The sequence below is a fragment of the Mercenaria mercenaria genome, chromosome 1 (assembly GCF_021730395.1).
Source record: "Mercenaria mercenaria strain notata chromosome 1, MADL_Memer_1, whole genome shotgun sequence".
NCBI classification, from domain to species: domain Eukaryota; kingdom Metazoa; phylum Mollusca; class Bivalvia; order Venerida; family Veneridae; genus Mercenaria; species Mercenaria mercenaria.
The window spans coordinates 7,488,140-7,508,970 of record NC_069361.1 but is presented as its reverse complement, the minus strand read 5'-3'; the positions used below and the strand labels follow the sequence as shown (position 1 = coordinate 7,508,970).

General features: G+C 37.2%; 2 protein-coding genes across 2 annotated transcripts; both read right to left on the bottom strand.

Moving 5' to 3' along the window:
• Window positions 1-1,545: 1,545 nt before the first annotated feature.
• On the bottom strand, window positions 1,546-5,256 carry LOC123545802 (troponin C, skeletal muscle-like). Its single transcript, XM_045332110.2, has 5 exons — window positions 5,092-5,256; window positions 4,199-4,346; window positions 3,481-3,588; window positions 3,157-3,300; window positions 1,546-2,387 (listed from the first exon to the last, which is right to left on the bottom strand). The coding sequence occupies exons 1-5, from the start codon at window positions 5,128-5,130 to the stop codon at window positions 2,347-2,349; spliced, it is 480 nt and encodes a 159-aa protein (XP_045188045.1). The 5' UTR covers window positions 5,131-5,256; the 3' UTR covers window positions 1,546-2,346.
• A 3,593-nt stretch (window positions 5,257-8,849) lies between these two features.
• On the bottom strand, window positions 8,850-18,084 carry LOC123545058 (neo-calmodulin-like). The gene is made up of 5 exons (XM_045331319.2): window positions 17,926-18,084; window positions 14,679-14,829; window positions 14,264-14,377; window positions 9,972-10,115; window positions 8,850-9,514 (listed from the first exon to the last, which is right to left on the bottom strand). Exons 1-5 carry the CDS (start codon window positions 17,926-17,928, stop codon window positions 9,459-9,461), a joined length of 468 nt encoding a protein of 155 aa, XP_045187254.1. The 5' UTR covers window positions 17,929-18,084; the 3' UTR covers window positions 8,850-9,458.
• Between the last annotated feature and the right edge of the window lie 2,747 nt (window positions 18,085-20,831).

Genomic DNA, 20,831 nt, shown 5'->3' with positions numbered 1-20,831 from the left:
TGGCTAAGAAACCGCTAACAGCATTTCTGTATGGGTCTTTTATTTTATTTTGCCGATGTTCTGTTAGTGTCATCGCTTCCTCTCAGAAAATGGCCGTTCGGGAAGCACTAAATCAGAGCGGTGTAGCATAAGATGACGATGACCAATCGCAGTTTCGCCATCGAGACATAGCGCTTTACCGTCGTGGTCTCATGCTTTGCCATTGTCATGTAGCGCTTGGTTCATCGCTTACTTTAGCGGCATCCAAAGCATGAGATCATTATGGCGATATCGTGAAATTTTCGAAAGTTAACGTTTCATCATCGTGATTTCTCGCTTCGCACTTCGCCTTCACGGCGATAGGCTTAGAGAGATAAGGCTAATCGAGAGATAACGGTTGCAAATCTCAAAATGTTCGTAATTTTGCCTTTTCGCTATCGTCAGCTCGTGCTTCTCGTATAGCCATTGTATGAAAGTGCGAGAACACGATACCGAAACTTAAAATCACGATGGCGAAACGCGAGATTGCGATAGGGAAATCCTGAAATATTTGTAATTTGGCGTTTTTCCATTGTGGTCTGACACTTTGTGGTTATGCATCGCTAACGTGGTGTTGCGCTCCGCTATTATGCAAAGTTGATATACAAATGACCAGATCACGATGGCGAAGCGCGAATTAACGAAAATTTCGTGATTTTGCGTTTCGCCATCATGACCTCGCATATTGCAAGAGCAAGCGTTGCGCGAAATTACAAATCGCTGTGCATGAAACATGAGACTACAGTGACAAAGCACGAGACCATGATGGCGAAACACTGACACCAGACCAGAAAGAAAATGCCTCTGTATATGTTATACCCTACCCCTAGGTATAAGAACCATGGTCATGAACGGGAAAATATTCCAACCCATTTCAATCGCGCATTTCTCACACAAAACGCGCAGTTCGATAAATGTGTACTATGGATGTTGAACACTGGTAATTTATCTTCCATCGTGTATCGGTCACTTTTCTTCAATATTTCTTATCTTAGAGAAACAACGCATAGTTTGTAGTTTCATCAACTTGGATGAACTTCCCTATTGAAGTTCCGGTCTAGATTACAAAACTATTCTGATTGGTTGATGTGAAAATGTATGTCAGTCGTTGTTTAACTACACGTGTACGCTAAAATGTGTATATGCAGCATAATTGTGCAATGTGAATTAAATAAACAATACAAATAAGAATTCGATGTATATTTCTTAAATGAATTCCAACCTTTGTGCAAATATGGGTGGATCTCATAAAATTATTTGTAGGTTTGACTTTTTTTTAAATATTGACATATCAGTAACAAAATAATTTTCTTAACGTCAGATTTCAGAATTATATCATTACTCGTAAACATATTCTCAATTTATCAAGTGTTGCGTTGGAAGATTTGTCACGGGTTAATTTCGATAACGTACATATCCCATACTTGTATAAAATGTGAATGTTTAAACAGATGAAACTTTGGTGAACGATTTACTCTTTAATCTTTCAATCCACATTGCTGTAGGGGATGGATTATGAGAACGTGCTTTTTGTATTGGTATTTTGTGCTTGTTTGTGATGTAATTTTATACAACCCTAGTTAATACTCAAAGGTTTTGTACATAATGTCGTAGCATCTAAGCGAGATTAATTTCGGTACACGAAAATATAAAAGATTAGGGAAGATTTCCCGGAAGCACAGAGCACCAAGACACAGCCAGAGAGCTATGCATCGCGAAGTAGGCCCGCAACCAAAAGAAACTATTAATTATAGTGGAAAGATAAAGCTGACGAGTTGCTTGAAAAAATACAAGTACATTTTAATTATATGCAAAAATGTGAGATAAAGGGGAAGTGTAAAAAAGCAAGAATGAATATTCAACAGGGGCTTAAACAGGGATAAAGCTGTATATAGTGCAGAGGCAAAAGTAGGGGCTGTTTAAGAAACAGGCTCTGAAGTACTTGCAAAAATCTGGCAGGAAATATGCAGAATCTAACCACAGAAAATTAGTGATGCTTAATTGAATAGCATTTACTTTTACATTTAACCTGAAAATGGGAAAATACTTTGTCTGGCTCGAGAATTTACTTGCTTCTAACAACTCAGATTGAATTTAAATCCCTGTCCGGTAGCGTAAAATGTTGTTAAATTAAGGCTGCTTTAACCTAGTAAATAGAAAACGATTCGTAACATCGGACGTAGCAACAGTTACTTTTCTATGATTGTTTCAAACTACTGAGTTCCGTTTCCATGTTAGATATCAACAAAGCATATGACAAAATTTTATTCATAACAGAACAAGCAAATGTTTTTGTATCTTTTGAGAAACAGTGTATGTTGTGCTTCGTCATCCTTTTATCAGCCCATCCTGGATCATTGTCACAAGCTCTGTAAAATACAAAATAATGTACCTAGAAATGAGGTCTTACGGTCACATCTTTTCAGCACACCAAACGGTTGACTTTTATAAATTCATTCGTTGTGTTAGTTTTTCTTTCTAGTAGTTGTACTCATTATAATCGGCTTGATCAAGTAAGATCGTTATATACAATATATTATTCTATACCTATTCTTCTCATCCAATCAGCTATTATCTTTTTATACCACGTGACTGTCCAATATGCTTCCGTACTGCATACAGTACATATTTTGCATTGAATAATGCTACACAGCGATAAAGCATTTGACTGATAAATATTAGCAATGTTTCTGTACACGTTTAAAATATGGAATATTGTCCATCAAAGATGGAATTTTGTCCATCTTGTTGTTTTCCTTTTTACTGAGAAAAGAAAGCATAGAATTGGCAGGCTATTTAAAATTGTCCTCTATAATACGGGATATATTTGGACCTGTATTCATCTGGAAAATATATCGGCTCGTCCAATATATTTCTTTTTCGGATGGGTACTAGTCCAAATATATCGCTGAATAATACAGAAGAATATAAAATAATTAAAATAATGCATAATGCCTCAAAAATCATTTTCATTGAAAACAAAGAAATAATCATGATTTTCATTTTCTGTTTGTGACCAAATATTTGCCGGTATATTATGATTTACGACAGCCGCTCAAAACTATAACGGGTCTTTGATAGATGTTTTGCAGTCTTTTTGTTTCCTACATGAACGTGAAAGAGTAAAAAGAAATTTACCATCTATGTCTAGTTCATGGTATTTATTCCTATCTCCAAGACTTAGGATCATTTCAACATAACTATCTTCTGTTTCTTCTCTGGCGTTTTCTAACTCACCGGCTGCTTTAAGAATTTCTCGTAATTCTTCTTGGTCTATTTTACCTAAAATAAAAGTTTTTATGTTGTAAGGAAATTGAATTGTGATCTCCCTGCAGGGTGTTTACAAATGCGCACATTTATTGTGAAATAAGATTTTCTTAACGAAGCATCATGCATTCTTAATGCCTATGCAAATTAAGAAACTATAGACAACATATTTCAATGAAATATGTATGAACTTACCATTTTCATTTTTGTCAAAACACTTCAATGCATTCTTGATTACTTCCCTAGGATCTCCGAGCTGTTTATACAATTCTTTAAACTCCTCGAAAGTTATGATGTCAGTATCTTGAAAAAAGACAAATTCCTTTAAGAGTATGAATTCAGTTAAACAACTGTTACTGTTTATCGATATACATATGTATTTTAAGGGACCTATGTCAGAAGCTAAAGAGTCTAGTTATTCCTTTAAGGTAAACATCAATGACTGACCATTCTAACGACCCCATTTTCAAGTTGATACTACACTTTGATATTTTTCGTATTGTATGCTTGAGCTGCCCCCTCTAGATTTTTAGTTATAAATTATGTTATTTTACTATGTTCTTTGTGGTACTCTGTCTAATAAACATTTCCGTAAAATTTGAATTTATATAACTGATGCCATTTGGTTGATGATATAGGCCTTTTGGATCATAGAATTTATTCAATGTATCTGCTAGGACGGTGCCAGGGGCCCATGAAGGGTGTTGCACATTTCATTACACCAGACTCAGTCAAACCGAGTGTGCTAATATTGCTTTGCCTGGCTGTGTTACATGCTTCAGAGGTTCTTTTATAGATTTTTATTAACTGCAATACCTTTGTTTAATGCTGCCTCAAGACTTACTTATATCTTATTTCGAACGGTTCCAGTTATTTTGCTTTTATGTTCAGGTTAATCCATTAAATGTTTTACCTGACTTGCCTTTAGCCTTCCAGAAAGAGTGTATGTCGTGATCTATAGGATTCTGACCAGCTTCAAATAAAGCCATTGAAGTCTGGCTCTTGGTCAAGCCGAGAGATCCTTTACTCTTCCACTCGTCAAATGCTTCTCTTTTTGTACTCTTAAAAACAACTTGTTTGTTAGTGAAATTTCAAAGGATGAATAGTATTTCTTACTACGGTCCACCGTTTACGCTAAATGCATATCAAATTTTCATTTTAGAGTTAGTGAATGTAGCCGCCTATATTTTGCGTCTAATATCACACAAGTTTACGATCAATTCTGTGAGAAAATATCTAAAATAAACTGTATTTTGTCGCTATTACATATAAGTATGACTTATATGGTTATTTGTTGTCGGTACAGTAGCTAGTATTGAGGGGCCTTCATTGCCGAGTGGTTAAGGTCTCTGACTTCGAATCACTTGCCCCTCACCGATGTGGGTTCGAGCCTCACTCGGGACGTTGAATTCTTCATGTGAGGAAGCCATCCAGCTGGCTTACGGAAGGTCGGTGGTTCTATCCAGGTGCTCGCTCATGATCAAATAATGCACGGAGGGACACCTGGGGTCTTCCTCCACGATAAAAGCTGGGACGTCGCCATATGACCAATAATTGTGTCGGTGCGACGTTAAACCCAACAAAAACAAAAAGTAGCTAGTACTGCAGATAACAGGCAGGTGACCCCTTAAAATGAAGCTTTTTTGTTATTAACATTTTTATTCTAGAATTGAACGTTTGTTTCGTGTTATAACATTTGTCCCTGACATTAGACTGTAGAATACCTCGGGATTCTCGGATGTTATAACAAGAAAAGTCATGCCTACATGGCAAAATATGGAAAATAAATTATAAGTGATAACTTACCGGCGCTGATATTCTTTTTACTTTTTGCTCCATTTCCATAAAACTTCGTAAAAATAGAAATATTTGATAACACTATCTTGAGCATAGCATGTATTTACTGTTATTATGTACATTGAATGTTTACCTTCCAATAAGAGAAACAAGTATAGAATTACACTGAAATAGTGTCTATTGTTTAATTAGAGATATGGTAGACGCGTTTTTATGAAATGGGCGGTCGATAAATTAGTTAACCATAGTCATTTATTAAATTACCTATTTTTTCATTCTCGTATACTAGTATATCACTGGCTATTTGTGTACGTTTGATTGCTCCCCGCAAACTACAATATAAGTGTTAACTTCGTAACCTAAGTAAAGTAAGTTAGGTGAATATTTTTTATATTAAGAGTCTGTTTGACCAAATGAATTTAAGTTTGTTTAATCAAAAATATTTATATATCTAGAACAGATTTGCCATCAAATCCGTTATAAGTTGGAATAAATAAACAATTTTATACCCTAAAATCTATTATAGGCAGGTATTAGAAGATAAGGGAGGCGAAGCTCCGGTAGAAATTTATAGTTTCTTCTTTCTGTTCCAATACCAAGAAACAATAATCTTATATTCTAATTATTCTGTTTCCTTAAACAATCACTAGATTGCTCACCTTAGTTTCACAACTCAAACAGGTAACAGTTTCTGCAAAGAACCTTCCAATACACATACATTTGTACCTGCTAAATTATTTTGGAAACTGGCTTGCAGATTCAGAGAAGGTTTTCAATTTTTTCTTAACAGCCATATAGGGAAAACTAGACACGCGACTTGCAGCCATGTCTTGACATATCGCAATGGCTTAAACACTTTCACCCAAAGAGGATTTCTGTGAAATTATTTGAAATCGGACAAGTGGTTTGGGAGAAGATGGCATTTGAAGACATGTTTCTATCTTAAGCTGTGACGGCCATGTTTTTGAAAATTGGAATAAGGTGAATAGAGAAGATCACCGAAAGAAAATGTCTGTGAAATTATTCCAAAATGAAACCAACGGTTAAGAAAAAGATGGTGTTTAGTTTTTCTTTTTCTTCAGCTCTGCAGACCATTTCTTTTGATGAATTAGAATGATTTGAACATCCTTGGCAAAGGATCAGTTCCCCAAATACATATCGAGGGATTTACCACGCCCCTAATTGCCATGTTTTTGACGAACCCAAATAACTTGAACCATATTTGGAGAGCGTTCTATTTAGGTGCAATCATTTCAAAATTAGGCAAGCAAACAAGATTTTTAAAGTCTCCACTATATGCTACCATTACAAGTTTTAAGGGACGGAGGGAGAGGGGCATTTAGAGTTGTCCTTGTCCGTCCGTGCGTCCTTCCGTCAGAATTTGTTTCGTGCATATCTCAAAAAGTATTTGACTCAGAGTCATCAAACTACACAAGATTGTCATACAGCAGGTAAAGTTGTCCACCTTGTGTTTTTATTGGAATTTCACTCAGCTATACCAGAGTTATGACCATTGTCAGTAAAAATATGCATAAAAATGCCTAAAACTTTATGTCGCATGTACCTTAAAAATATTTGACCTAGGATTATTAAACAGCATAGCAATACGGGGAATTGTATTACTCAGCATGTGGAGTTGTACACCTGGTATTTTGTTTGAAATTTCAGTCAGCCAGACCTAAGTCAAAAATATGCGTAAAAGGACATAAAAGATTGTGTTGCATGCACCTCAACATGTACTTGACTTAGAGTAGTAAAACATTAGAGGGTTATATGATATAGCATGTGAGATGTGTGCCTAGTGGTCTGTTTTGGGATTTCACTCAGCCAGACCAGAGTTATGGTCCTTGACTTACATTGTAGTTAAAAATACACATGAAGTGCTTAAAAGTTTTTGTTGCATCTATCTTCAAAATATTTTACCTAGAATCACGAAACCATGTACAGTGACAGGAAGTGGCGTAACCGTGTCCTATAGACACTCGTCTAGTTTTATAATTACAGTTTGATGTGCATTATGTTCACAAGGCGTGGCCATGCCTTTATGTAGACAATATTGTAGACGTAAATACATACGAATTTTAGTGAAGGGACTTCAAATTCACTTTGAGATAACCGATTTCGCAGTATGTCGAATACGACTTAAATGTTGTGCTCACATGTGCATGCATATGAGACTACGAATCTGGTTAGCTCGGTCCCTTCCAATTCGAGATACCCGGTTACAACTGTATTTCTAAATCTGGTCAGCAGTTTCTGACGAAAAGACTTTTTAAAAGTTTCCACTATATACATATATGGATAATTTACCACGCCCCTGCCTGTAATGTATTTTTGACGAAATAATCTTTAGAGAGGGTTCTCCTACAAAACATTTGTGTGAAATTATTTTTATTTTTAACTCCTGACAATAAGATATTGGGGAATTGGGGAAAGTGCCAAACCCCTCTGACGGCCATGCTTTTACTAATCAGATTAATCTGAACAATCTTGTTCGAGCGTCACCTAAGGATCATTTGTGTGGAATTATTTCTATGATATACATATAGGGAAAAGTGACCACATCCTCTTAGTTTAAGACTATTTTATTGCAAATGTTACACAAGATACAATCATACACATACACACAAGACATAACAACACAAGCAATAGGATATTGGCCAAAGTATTAGAATACTTATCGACATCTTCTTCTAACGAACAATTGTGTGGAATTATTTCGAAGTCAGACTTGCAACTATTTACAAGAAGATTTTAAAACATTTCTTCCGATGTCACGGCAACAAGAGTTCTCAATGGAACAACTTTGATAAAGGACCACAGCGAAGTTTAGTTGATACTAAGAAGTGGTATATGAGGACATACCGTTTGAGGAAATGTCCGAATCACAATAACCTACCCCGAGCATTAATGTTCAGTGTGCTAATAAAATATAAGTTGCATTTTTACAACATACATTTGCTATAATGGTGACTGCATTACAGACCAGTAAAAGTCACTGTGTCATGTATCAGTACGCTTGCAATAGAATCAGCATTGAAACTTGTTTATTAAAAAAGTGTTGTTTCGGCTATTATTCATGGAATTCAAGCGGATTAATTAATATTGATAAAACCTTTCATTTTTTGTTTACATGTACATTCCATCCTGGTTAAAATTTTGAAAGCTCTATTTCACCGGTTCGTTGTATTTTGTTTACGGTTTTTTAGGTTTACAGGTTGCTGAATACAGATGACTGCAAAGGCAGGTTCAATGGACGAGGGACTGGATTAGCCGCACCCAGGCTGCAGCAGTCATTGCTAGAATGTTTTTGGTCTTAAAAGGCAGATACGCAAGTATTACAGTTGAAAGCACGACAAAACATCGAAAGACATATACGCAAGTATTACAGTTGGAAGCACGACAAAACATCGACAGACATATACGCAAGTATTATACTCGGAAGCATTACAATCCATCGATATACATATACGCAAGTATTACAGTTGGAAGCACGACAAAATATCGACAGACATATATGCAAGTATAAACCGAGTCTGCAATTTTCAGTATTTGCCTTGTTCTCGATGCTTCCGAGGGATCTACTTTCCAGATTTTATTTACAGTTGGAAGCACGACAAAACATCGACAGACATATACGCAAGTATTACAGTTAGAAGCACGACAATCCATCGACAGACATATACGCAAGTATTACAGTGGAAGCACGATAAAACATCGATAGACATATACGAGTACTATAGTAGGGAGAATGACAAATCATCGACTGACATGTACGAGTTTTATTGTAGGAAGCACGCTAAGAATTGGACAAACATATACTAGTACTACAATCACATTGACAGACAGACCGTCGAACCGACAAAAGACTGACACGACTCATAATCGGCACAAAACATCTACAGAATTCAACCTATAAGTCCGCAGAGAAAATTATAAAAGAATCACCGGTAGAAAACCTCGTTACAAATATCACATAAGAGACAAAAAATGAAACTTTGTTGACATGTGTTTGAAAATCATTTTTAAAGATTAAAATTATATAAATATCGCATTGTTTTGAGTCAAATAATAAATAATGTCTACGTAAATGGAAAATTGATAACAAATGCGTTCAGTATTTTTCTGTCCCAAGAATGGCGACGTGACATAAGTTTTATTATAATGAAGAAGACAACCCGCTAAAAGCTCCTCGTTTCTCTGGCAATAGTTGTTTCTAAAACGGACCAACAGAAATAAATACAATATATACTTTTGATAAAAACAGTAAGAATATTAACGCATGCAAATTGTAATCTGCTGTCTCTATCATTCATGTCCATGTTAAAAGAATGTCCTCGAACTGTCTATATTGAACCACAGTGTTAATCCTTTTCTTATTCTTGATCCTGTGCTTGCAAATGTCCATGCGTATTTAGATATGTCGCAAGTTCTGCAATAAAAATACAATTTCAAATTATAGTATTTGGTGTTTTTTTTCCCTATAAATGTTTATCTGCACACAAAAGGCTAATTATAAACTATACTGTCTGAGGCAAAATATTAAAAACAACCAGTGCGAAAACAGTTTGTCGAGACAGCAAACTTCAACTCATTTTTAAATATACATCTGCAATTCTATTTAAACATTAATACTGAGCATAACGTCTGGTATACAGTGATTATTTTACGATACAATGCCATCAAAGACGGTTTAGTTTAATCTGCTGGAATTTTCACTGTTGATAATAATATACGAGAATTCTGCAAAGCAAGCGGCAGAACATTCAGTTTTAAGAACAACTGTAAAAGAATACTTACCTATGGCTGTCAACCTGTTGATAATTGAATATCTTTTACCCCCTAGGTCATTATAATCCAGTAACACTGGCCAACAAAAGGAAACTTACCATTGTAACTTAAAGTCCCGTCTTCATTGGTATCTATAGCATTTAATATTGCATCCACTGATTCATCATCTAGATCCGTTTCTATACCAGTCGTGTCAAGTCTACGCTGCAATATTTCTTTTAGTTCTTCTTTGTCTATCGTTCCTGTAACAGAATAACTTATTTAGCTGGCTATTGTACCGTGGCTGAGTGGTTCAGTTTCGAGTCATTTGCCTCAGAGCTTTCGAGCTCTTCTCGTTAAGTTATGTGAGGAAGACATCCAATTGACTCGATTGATGGTTTTACCTAGGTGCCCGCTCGGGCCTGCAACAATGCTCGGAGATACACTTGTGTCCTTCTTCCCCACTGAAGCTGGAAAATCGTTAAATGAATTGAACTGTATGACTTAATACCAAACAACACAAAACTGTTAACTTGGAAAACAGCCGAAACTGGTTAGAATGAGTTTTGTTTTTATAAATCTACCAACGAATCAAATTTAAAAACTATGTGCGAACAAAATGGAACACTAAACGAGCAGATTTAGTAACTCGCCATAATCCGTTTATTTCGTTTCATCAAAGCAAACACATATTGTTTTTTCATCAAAACACTTCTATATATTCAGCAAGCACACTTCATTATGAATATCATTTAAGTATAATTTCAAATTCTATCTAACATTTAAGAAACCATTACAAATTAAATTGATCTAGTTGAATGCTTCAGTCTGCATATTGCGCCTCATTTTAAAATAAATTTCTGCAAGGAAAAATGAAGCGGAAGCTGGATTATTACCGGACCTGTGACTGTTACCTCAATATAATGCTGTAATTGACAATGTAATGACAAAATGATAAATCGGGTGAATACAATGAAACGTTGTTCCTTAAGTATTTGTTGTGCTATCAATTATATGTATTGATCGTGTATTAAAATTACAAGATTTAACCTATCAAAATGTTCCTTTTAGCGCATATACAATATTCTGTCTTTTACGAAAATCTTTTTTTAGCATCATATAAACAGATGTTTAATATGAGTGATGGAAGTCTGTTTCATTACTTTATATGCTTTCTTAATTAATTTGAAAAATATGTTGACAGATGTTTTACACGTGCATTTAGCATAGGGTTACAAATTAATGCAGAATAACGTCCGTTGCAGAGAGTGTGATTTCTAACAAACTAGACTTTTAATATAGACCGCAATATTAAAATCGTTCTGAATTCTGTGCAGAAGTAGCCCTCTCCGAATGTTTTCGTCATGTGATTGACAAGATCAGCCACGTGGATGCAGCAACCAAGGCGGAACTACTGAATGAACAGTTCTCCTCCGTATTCACTTCGAAAGACAACTCCACCCTTCCAGACCTTGGAGAGTCGCCTTACCAAGATGCCCCTCCCACACAGTTGAACACGGACGGGGTCCTGAAGCTGTTGCAGGGACTGAAACCGCATAAGGCAACTGGTCCGGACAACATCTCTAGCCGGTTCCTGAAGGAGACGGCCCACCCACTGGCCTCGGCCCTCACGCTTATCTTCCTGGCCTCATTGGACCAGGAAAGTGTACCAGATGACTGGAGAGCAGCAAATGACACGCCCATCTTTAAAAAAAGGCGGACAAGGGTAAGCCGTCCAACTATCGGCCAGTCTCAACATCGGTGACTTGCAAGCTTCTCGAACATATAGTTTTCAGCCAACTAATGCATTTCTTCGACGACCAAGACATCTTGAGTACCAGCCAGCACGGCTTTAGGAGGATGCAATCCTGTGAGACCCAGCTCATCCAGACTGTGAACGACATAGCCTCCAGTCTGGACAGTGGCAACCAAGTCGACGCAGTACTCCTAGACTTTTCCAAGGCGTTCAACAAGGTACCTCAAAGATGACTTACCCTCAAGCTTGGCCACTATGGGGTCCGCGGACGGACGCTGAACTTGATCTCAAACTTCATCAGCAACAGAACACAGCAAGTGCTGGTAGACGGGAAATCCTCCAAGCCTGCCCCCGTGACCTCAGGCGTCCCCCGCACAGTTCTCGGCCCCTTGCTGTTTCTCGTCTACATCAATGACATGCCCGGCAAGGTCAACTCACGGTGCAGACTGTTTGCCGACGACTCCCTACTCCATCGAGTGACAAAGTAAGAAACAGACTCTGCAGCCCTCCAGGATGACCTTGACCGCCTGCAGGAATGGGAGAAAACCTGGCTGATGGAGTTCAACCCAGACAAATGCGAGGTGGTGCGATTTACCAATATAAGCATCATACTTCATCCATGGTAAAGAACTACAAACCACCAAGAAGGCAAGGTACATAGGCGCAACACTTTCCGATAACCTATCATGGAATCACCATATTAACACCATCGCCTTCCTCTGCCAAAACCTGTCTTCCTGCCCCAAGACCATTTAGGAGGCCAGCTACAAAACATACGTAAGACCACAAGTGGAACACGCACTCACCATCTGGGACCCCTAAACCCAAGCCAATGTGACCAAAGTTGAAGCAGTTCAACGACGAGTTGCCAAATAAATATCTGGAGATTATAATCAAAAGAGCAGCGTTACTGCCATGCTTGACACACTCGGCTTGGGGCCACTGCAGGTCAGGAGAAAGCGGGCCAAGGCTGTCATGTTGTGCAGAATTGTTAACAACCTAGTAGCTATTACAAGAGACCCTCATCTGAAGCCTCAGGGATCTTCCACGAGGGGCCACTCGATGCGCTTTGTTGTTCCTTTCTGCCGCATCAACGCTATGAAAGGGTCCTTCTTCCAGTCAGCCACTGTACTGTGGAACAGACTCCCCGACAGCCTGGTCACCCACCTTGGAAGCATTCAAGGCCGGGATTTCCAAGACAACACTCTAAGCAGACTGAAAATAGTTTTATCCTGTTTTTAACCTTGGGTACCCTCCCCACATTGTAAATAGTTAGGTATTAAGGAATCGAGTAAGTTGCGCAAGAAGCGATGCATCGTCAATGGAAGAAGAAAATGAAGCATCTGCATATATAGACACAAACATTTTTATGCTGGCTCGCCTTGCTGGCTCACCTCGGTGATGAGCTAGTATTATGATAGGATTTTACTATGAAAACTGCCTAAAACGCCAAACATCTCCAATTCCTGGCTTGCAGCTTTGTCCTTCAATTACAAAGAGCAAGCCAGCAACCTAAAACAAAATGGCGGTTCGCTTATGAAAAGTGACCAATCGAAAGCTGGCTTACAAAGCCATATTGCCCCATGAGGCCGCGACCATCTTTAATGAACAAAAAGAGATCAAATACACGCAAAGGACCAATCTATCGCGAGTAGAATATTGCATCAATACGTATTAATTATATTAATCTCTATTCTACATTATTAAATATTCAATGGACGGGTTTTATAGGGGAAGCGCCGGGGATGAAAATCCCCGAGACGGTAACGTCTGTATATAGTTATTCGTCTTTGTTGTTTGCATATACTGAGGCAATATTTTCGATGTTTTTCGGTTCCGGTTTATGTACACGTCGCAGACTGGTTGTCTGCATGAACATCCGAGCACCCCGAATCAGTCACAGAAATTCGTAAACCGCGCCAACATGATTCTTTTACTTCTTTTTTCGTAATGAAAACTGTAAATGCAACTGAAAAAAAAAACACTTTTAAAACAGTTAGAAAGTGTAAAGGCCGTCAAGTTTCAGCGTGGAGTGCAAACAAACAAAAAAAATCCTAAAGCCAGTGCGAGAACGCGGTGAATGACGTCATCGTCACGGCTTCCCGTAAATTTGGCAAAGTATGATATTCGCTGTACATAAGAGGTTTGATGACACTAAATGTAAACTGTTAGAGCGAAGTTTCACTTTCTTTTGAGTGTTGAGTATTTCTTTGTAAGTGGATATATAAAAGATAAATCCCCATGCTAGGCGGTGCCTTAATTCATATTACTCTTCATGAATTATTATTGTTCCTTGTCGGCGTTGCATTTCACAATAATTTGACTTAAGACGCATGAACACACATTGGCACATAGGTTATTCGTAATTTTAATGAATATGCATGAGTCCAAGATGGCGGCGCCCTACTGGTAATTGGATGCCTTTGACAATACCCTTGTATCCATTATCTGCTCAGTCAAGTGTGAAATGTCAACCATAAGTGTTCCTTCAACAATGATATTTACGCATATATCGTGTTATATAACACTAAACTGAAATGAATAACTTTTTTTCATTTCTTTATCTTACCACATTAAATTACAAGGTTAGGTGCGAATGAAATTATGTACCAGTAGATGTATAACAAAATGAACAACATAGAAAATGATATTTACCACTGTCATCTTTGTCAAACGTTTTGAACGCTTCTTCTAACGCTGCTACAGTTGGTTCCTCAATACTGTTGTAGAGCGTTTCAAACTGTTCGAACGTTATGGTTCCATCCTCATCTATAAAAGTTAGACATTTTCTGATTACGTTTTTTGTTTTACACAGCGATGTTCATAGTGTTGCTACCTATTAGATAATTATGTTGACTCTGTGGAACTCAAAGCCTGTGGCTTTCTTCACTTTTTACTATCATAGCTTTTGAAGATATCTCTAGTGTTTTTTTATTATATACTATTATCTTCGAATAAAATGGAAAAAAAACGTAATTTCTTCACATTGGACATGACCGCTGAAAATGGTCCTAAAATGTCTCCACTCAACACATATACCGCATTATTACAGTATGAGGTGATACAGTACCTTCAATTCCTTCGCCTTGGAAGAAAGCGGCGATTTGCACGGCCATAGGGTTTTTCCCACACATGCAAAGAGCACTGTACGTCTGTTTCCTCGTCAGGGTCTCACCGTCACCACTGTGATTAGTACATTCTGCATGAAGGTCCTCTGAATTCTGAGCAAGAAGGAAAGGAAATGGAAATGAGAAAGTATGTGTTCTATCTGAAAAGTTTTGATGTGTTATGGCCTCTTGTCTTAGTACTTATAGTGCAACCATTATTCATAAAGGAGAGGGTTTCTAAAAAAGCTTTTATCTTCCTACTCAATCCTCTTTGTTGATAGTTTTAATGGTGTAATAATTGAAATTATGTCAATAAATATTGTTTAAACAAACCATTTTTCGCTATAAGATCTAATGTTTTCTCATTAGGAAGAATATAAATTATATATTTTTTTGGTTGTTATTACATGTATTATCTTTGTCATTATTATAGTTATTACTATTATTATTATTATTATTACTATACTACAATTTTATGTATCATTTTTTATATGCATGGATGTACAGACATTTTCAGATGTGTTCCAAAGACAACATCCAATCAATACAAGTGTTTACAAATCTTCTAACTGTCATATGAATGATTGTAACTTGGCTCATTTGATTGCCGGTTAGACAAAGAAGCTGAAAGGAGCTAAAAATCAGTTAGGATTTATCCCAGACATATGCCGAATCTTGGTCAAATATGGTTTATTCAAATATTTAAATGACTATATCCAATTTTCAATTTTCTCGGGCAAACGGACTTGGAAATCCATGGTCACAAACAGCATTAATTCATACCAGGACATTAACTGGGAAGAGAGAGTGGAATCAGACCCCGAGTTCTGTAGATTAAGATCCATTCATACATCATGCTCCCCCTCCAGATTATACCTATTAGCAGATATGAAACAACTGATATGTTACGTTCTAAACGTAATAAGGATACTAACGTTTGTAATTTATCCTGTCACTTGCAGTATTTTCGACCCGATATCAGGGTGCCGTATATCTTTCTTGATATACCGTTAGTTGATCATGTGACCTGTGATATACGGTCGGCTGTGACTAAAACAGAGTTGGTGCGCCCATGATATATTACAGACTCCGGTATATACAGGATTAACTAAATTTTAACCAAAAAAAAACAAAGAAAAATATCAAACAGGGAGTGCCACGCACCAAAAGCGCAGCCTCCTCAAAACGAACACCTTAAATGTATATATTTTGTAACCATGGTGATTCTAACCCTAACCTTTAGTCAGTATATTATGCACATTATACACTAAATGCGTGCGGACATGTGCGTCCCATTTGATAATAATTCCGCGCATGCGCAGAACGGCTGCACCAACTCTGCAATGAGAAACATTCTATACGGTCAGTTGATCATGTGACCTTATGATCGATATTGTTGTCATAAGAAATTTTGCAACGAAACCATCATCATTGTGTTGGAAATATCCGAACTAAGAAAATGAGTGGTCAAATAATGAGTTTTTATTCAAAAACGAAGAAGTTATTGCGATTTTGCCGGTAATCACGTCATTATATAAGTGACGTGATTACGAATATGACGTCATTAAAGCGGTTGTCGCACACTTATTTTTGTAAAATAAATTGCCAAATATCGGAAAATGAAGTAATGACAAGATAAATAGAATAATAGGTTAGTGCCTAAGATGGAAAAAAGTTTATCTGGCTCGGCTCCGGGCGTTATCAGGTTCGCCTTCGGCTCACCCGATAACCTCCTCCACCTCGCCAGATAAACTTTCTCATCTACGGCACTAAACTAGTATTCTCTATTTATATGCGCAACGTGGTAAGCTGTCTAGTTTGTCAACGTCAAGAGTGCGATATAAATAGGCACATTATTTCGGAATGCCCTGTTTTCGCCGAAATTAGAACATCATTTCTGCTAACAGTTCTCCAAAACTTTGGACCGTTAGTCTATCAGCACATTTGCTCTGGAAGCTCAGAGCATTTTTCCGATATCTAACAGATCCCGAAATTCTGAATTTTCTAGGTTCTGATGCTAGCAGGTCCCGGTACTATTTAAACTTGACGTATAACTTCATTTGCACTTTACAGAGAGCATACAAATATCTGAAGAATACTATAACAATGAACTTTATTCAATGTAACATGTCACCACATGTTTTATAATTATGTATTCCAATGTTGTTTCTTGTTTTCCCATGTACATGTATGCTCAGTACATCTTGAAACGCAACGTTTTTACCCTCGATCTTTTCATACTTTCCTTTATAATTTCCTTGTACATGTATATCTGAATTATATCAAGTGTCCAAATTCAGGTTTGAACAAGCACAGTTAATAAGGTGTAAAACCACCATTTGCATTTACCAATGCACGGCATCGTCGGTTTAAAAAATATTGACTGTAGACCCAAGTGTTGCGTTTCTAGATGTACTCAGTATTATTATATAGTTGTCATATATGTTATAATCACTGAAAAGTGGAAATAAAGATTATAATTATATAATATCGTAATCAATACATCGAATAATAAATAAGTAGCAAACAAGGACTTATATATAATTATAGAAGAACGGCCCGTAGGATTTCCATGAACATTTTAACTTCGTTCATGCGTATAATGAATTGCCTTCGGACCTCGGGCAATAGTTTTTACTACTGACTGGAAAGACATTCAATACCGTTTTATTTCATGGCAGTAGAAATAATTTTATCTTCGGAAGTTTTAACATAAAACTTAGCCCAGTATAATTTAGTGTTGAATTATACACCGGTTTTATAGCACAAAATATGGACCGGCGATAATATAGGAGTGATGTAATACAGTAGCTTATAAACTGTTAACTGTTCTTTCAGAAAATTATCGAATTATCCGTTTCCGCGAAAAAAATCTAAAAGGACCATTTCCGAGGAAAGGACCATAATGACCAAACAGGATTCGAACAGGCAGCGTCTATTTTCATATTGTAATCCACCAGTATGAGACTAGTATGATACTTGTTAATTTGAACAAGATCTAGGATTTCTGGATTTCTAAATTTTGTGAAGATTTAACAGTAGTCATAATTTTAAAATTTTGGCTTAAAAATTCGTAAGATTAATACCAACTAAATTATTCGTATTTGAAATATTTTCTTACAAATCCATATTCTCGCTATCACACCGTTGTGCAAAATTGCAACGCACTGTTATAAGACATGAAAAACAATAGAAATATGACAATAATACCATAGTGTCAAATTCCAACTTCCAAACGACAAACACAGTATTTCCTATCGTATGAAGATAAAATATTTTAACGGCTGTATTTGTCCGTCGTTAACAAACAGTTTATAATATCGCGCACAACGAGACGAAACAACCGAGCGATTTTGTATATTAACTGCTCCTGTATGAATATCCACCCAGCTGTACATTGAATGTATATAGTGCATGAAAGTCTCGGCTTTTCTGTGTATTGATTAGAGTTATAGAAATTTTTGTTTATTTACTTTTTTGTTGGGGCGGGGTTGGGAAGTGTAAAAGAATTTCGCTTTGTACGTTTAAATGAAATGAGTACACAAACTGCAGTTACACCTTTTCTTGTTTCATGTTTATTACACTAAATTCGAACGAGAGCAGAATATCTTGTTCAAATGGATCAGTTTAATGTGATTGATAAGATAATGTCCGGTCCGCAATATTATGAATATATGGCCATTATTTCAATAGCCAGAGAACAAGTATCGGCTCTAAAGAGCCAGTACCCGTTCTCTAGACCGCTGTTCTATTAAAGCGACAGTGGTATTGTATGTATTTAGTAATTATTTGACATACCTTAGATGCATTTCTAGCATTCATTCATAAATTCTGTTTTTGTTTGGTTGTAAGCCTGTTTACAGTTGCCACCGGAAATCCGCATGAGCGAGTCCTCAAAAACGCTGTTAGTAATTTTAGTTGGATAGTGCAAGATACAGAAGTTGCTCCAATTCCAAAAAGAATGTCCCTGGTTCTTTTGCATGGCCAGGTGTAAAGCACCCATTACGCGGGACTGTTATCCCAATGTTAGTAATTTGAGTTGGAGTGGGGGCTCAAACTAACGAACCCTGGTTTCGTCGTCAGACTTACTATTGAACAACTGCGCCCGCCTTAATGTACTGCGACTTTTAAATCCGTCCGGGTTGATATGCCGTCTGTCGTCCAGGAGCACCAACCAGTCTCATCGTCTATTATCATTCAGGTATGTAGGTTATACATACTAGGGGTAAAGAACCAACTTGTCGGTTTCTTCCCCATTCACTGTGTATCATTCAGACATGTAGATACATACATACTATGGGTAAAGAACCAAGTAGTCAGTTTCTTCCCCCTTCACTGTGTATAATTCAGACATGTAGATACATACATACTAGGGGTAAAGAACCAACTAGTCGGTTTCTTCCCCCTTCGCTGTGTATAATTCAGACATGTAGATACATACATACTAGGGGTAAAGAACCAACTAGTCGGTTTCTTCCCCCTTCGCTGTGTATAATTCAGACATGTAGATACATACATACTAGGGGTAAAGAACCAACTAGTCAGTTTCTTCTCCCTTCACCTATTGTGTGTCATGTCGCGACTTTTATATCTGCCCATGATGAGGTCTCTATACTACCTCAGTGTTTTGACGTATTAACATCGTTGGCAGGGTGTTGGATGCTAAAATGTATTTACCATAGATATATATGTCATTTTCGACTATTAGAACGATCGTCTAGAAAGCCAGTACAATTTAGATTTTTTTATTTATACGGCTGTTCGATTTATTTACAAATACTTCAAACTCCCATAAAATGCTGTTTTAAGAGTAAAATCAATTATCATAAATTTGTACAATACTCTATAAAGAATAGTTAGATTGAATATTGAATAAGTGTTGAACTATTAAAATGTTGTAAAACGACGTCGCTAGCAGCTTTTCCGTTTTGGTAAACAAACATGAATGTAAAAACAATATGATAGATCACATTTATGTTATGTTTAACCGAGATACCGCCAAATGCGCTCGCCTATTACTACAAACAAGAGTGTTTATTATAGCGTCCTTTTGAACAATTTTTCAATCATATAAACGATGGTGTCTACTTGAAGAAGTGGACGCAATGTCCAACTTCATAGTGCTGCCTCACTGGAATATCATGCCACGGACACGTAACATGATACCTCACCCAGTCACATTGTACTGACACCGGGCTGACAGGTCCAAGTACTGTCCTCTTGACTTTATGCTGAACGCCAAGCGAGGAAGCTACCAGTACCATTTTTAAACGTCTTTGGCATGATGCGGCCAAGGAGCAAACTCATAACCGCCCGCAACCCCCGCAGTGGAAGCGGGCGCTCTACCACTAGGATACCGAGGATTATGATATATTATCCTATATCGCGCATCAGAGTTTCACAGCTGTAATACACGGTGTAATAGGTATACTACAGTGGCCGCGAGGACTGCGGCCGTAACGCCAGTACTTCTGGCAAACTACGGCCATACTGAGAAACAAGCGTCGGACATTTTGTTGATAGAAGACTCATCAAATATACTGTCAATTCTAAGACACCAAGGAGATGTACAGGATTCAGAACATACAATGTCAGACAAGGCCTTTTGCCACAGGTTCACACACTGACTAATAGATTTGTGAATATGATAGCTTTTAAAATCAAGACTTTAAATCCAGATGATAAATTTGTATTAAGTTGCTGAGCTATATGTGTCACTAGGTGACTTTCTGTCCTTATTTTTTATTAAATAATATTCCATTGTATGTAAAGTGTTGTTAAGTAATAACCCTTATACTTTGCCAGGTACAGCTACATCCTTACAATCTGAGACTCTTCACCTAACTCGCAAAGATTGGACCCCGTCTGCCTGACTTGTCCTTGCTCAGAGTGGCTATATCCTTAGGCGGTAGACCCAAGTTCAGTAGTGGGCCTATGTAAGTGCAGAAAAGGTACCTGAACTCAGCGTTACTCGTGGCTCGAAACCCATTACTGATAGGAGCTATGCCCCTTGCACAACAAAATACATAAGGGCACTCTGGGGGCCATGTTTTGTCGAATCAAAATATCATAAACATTCTTGGTAGACAGTGAACCAAGCAGTTTGTCTAAAATTA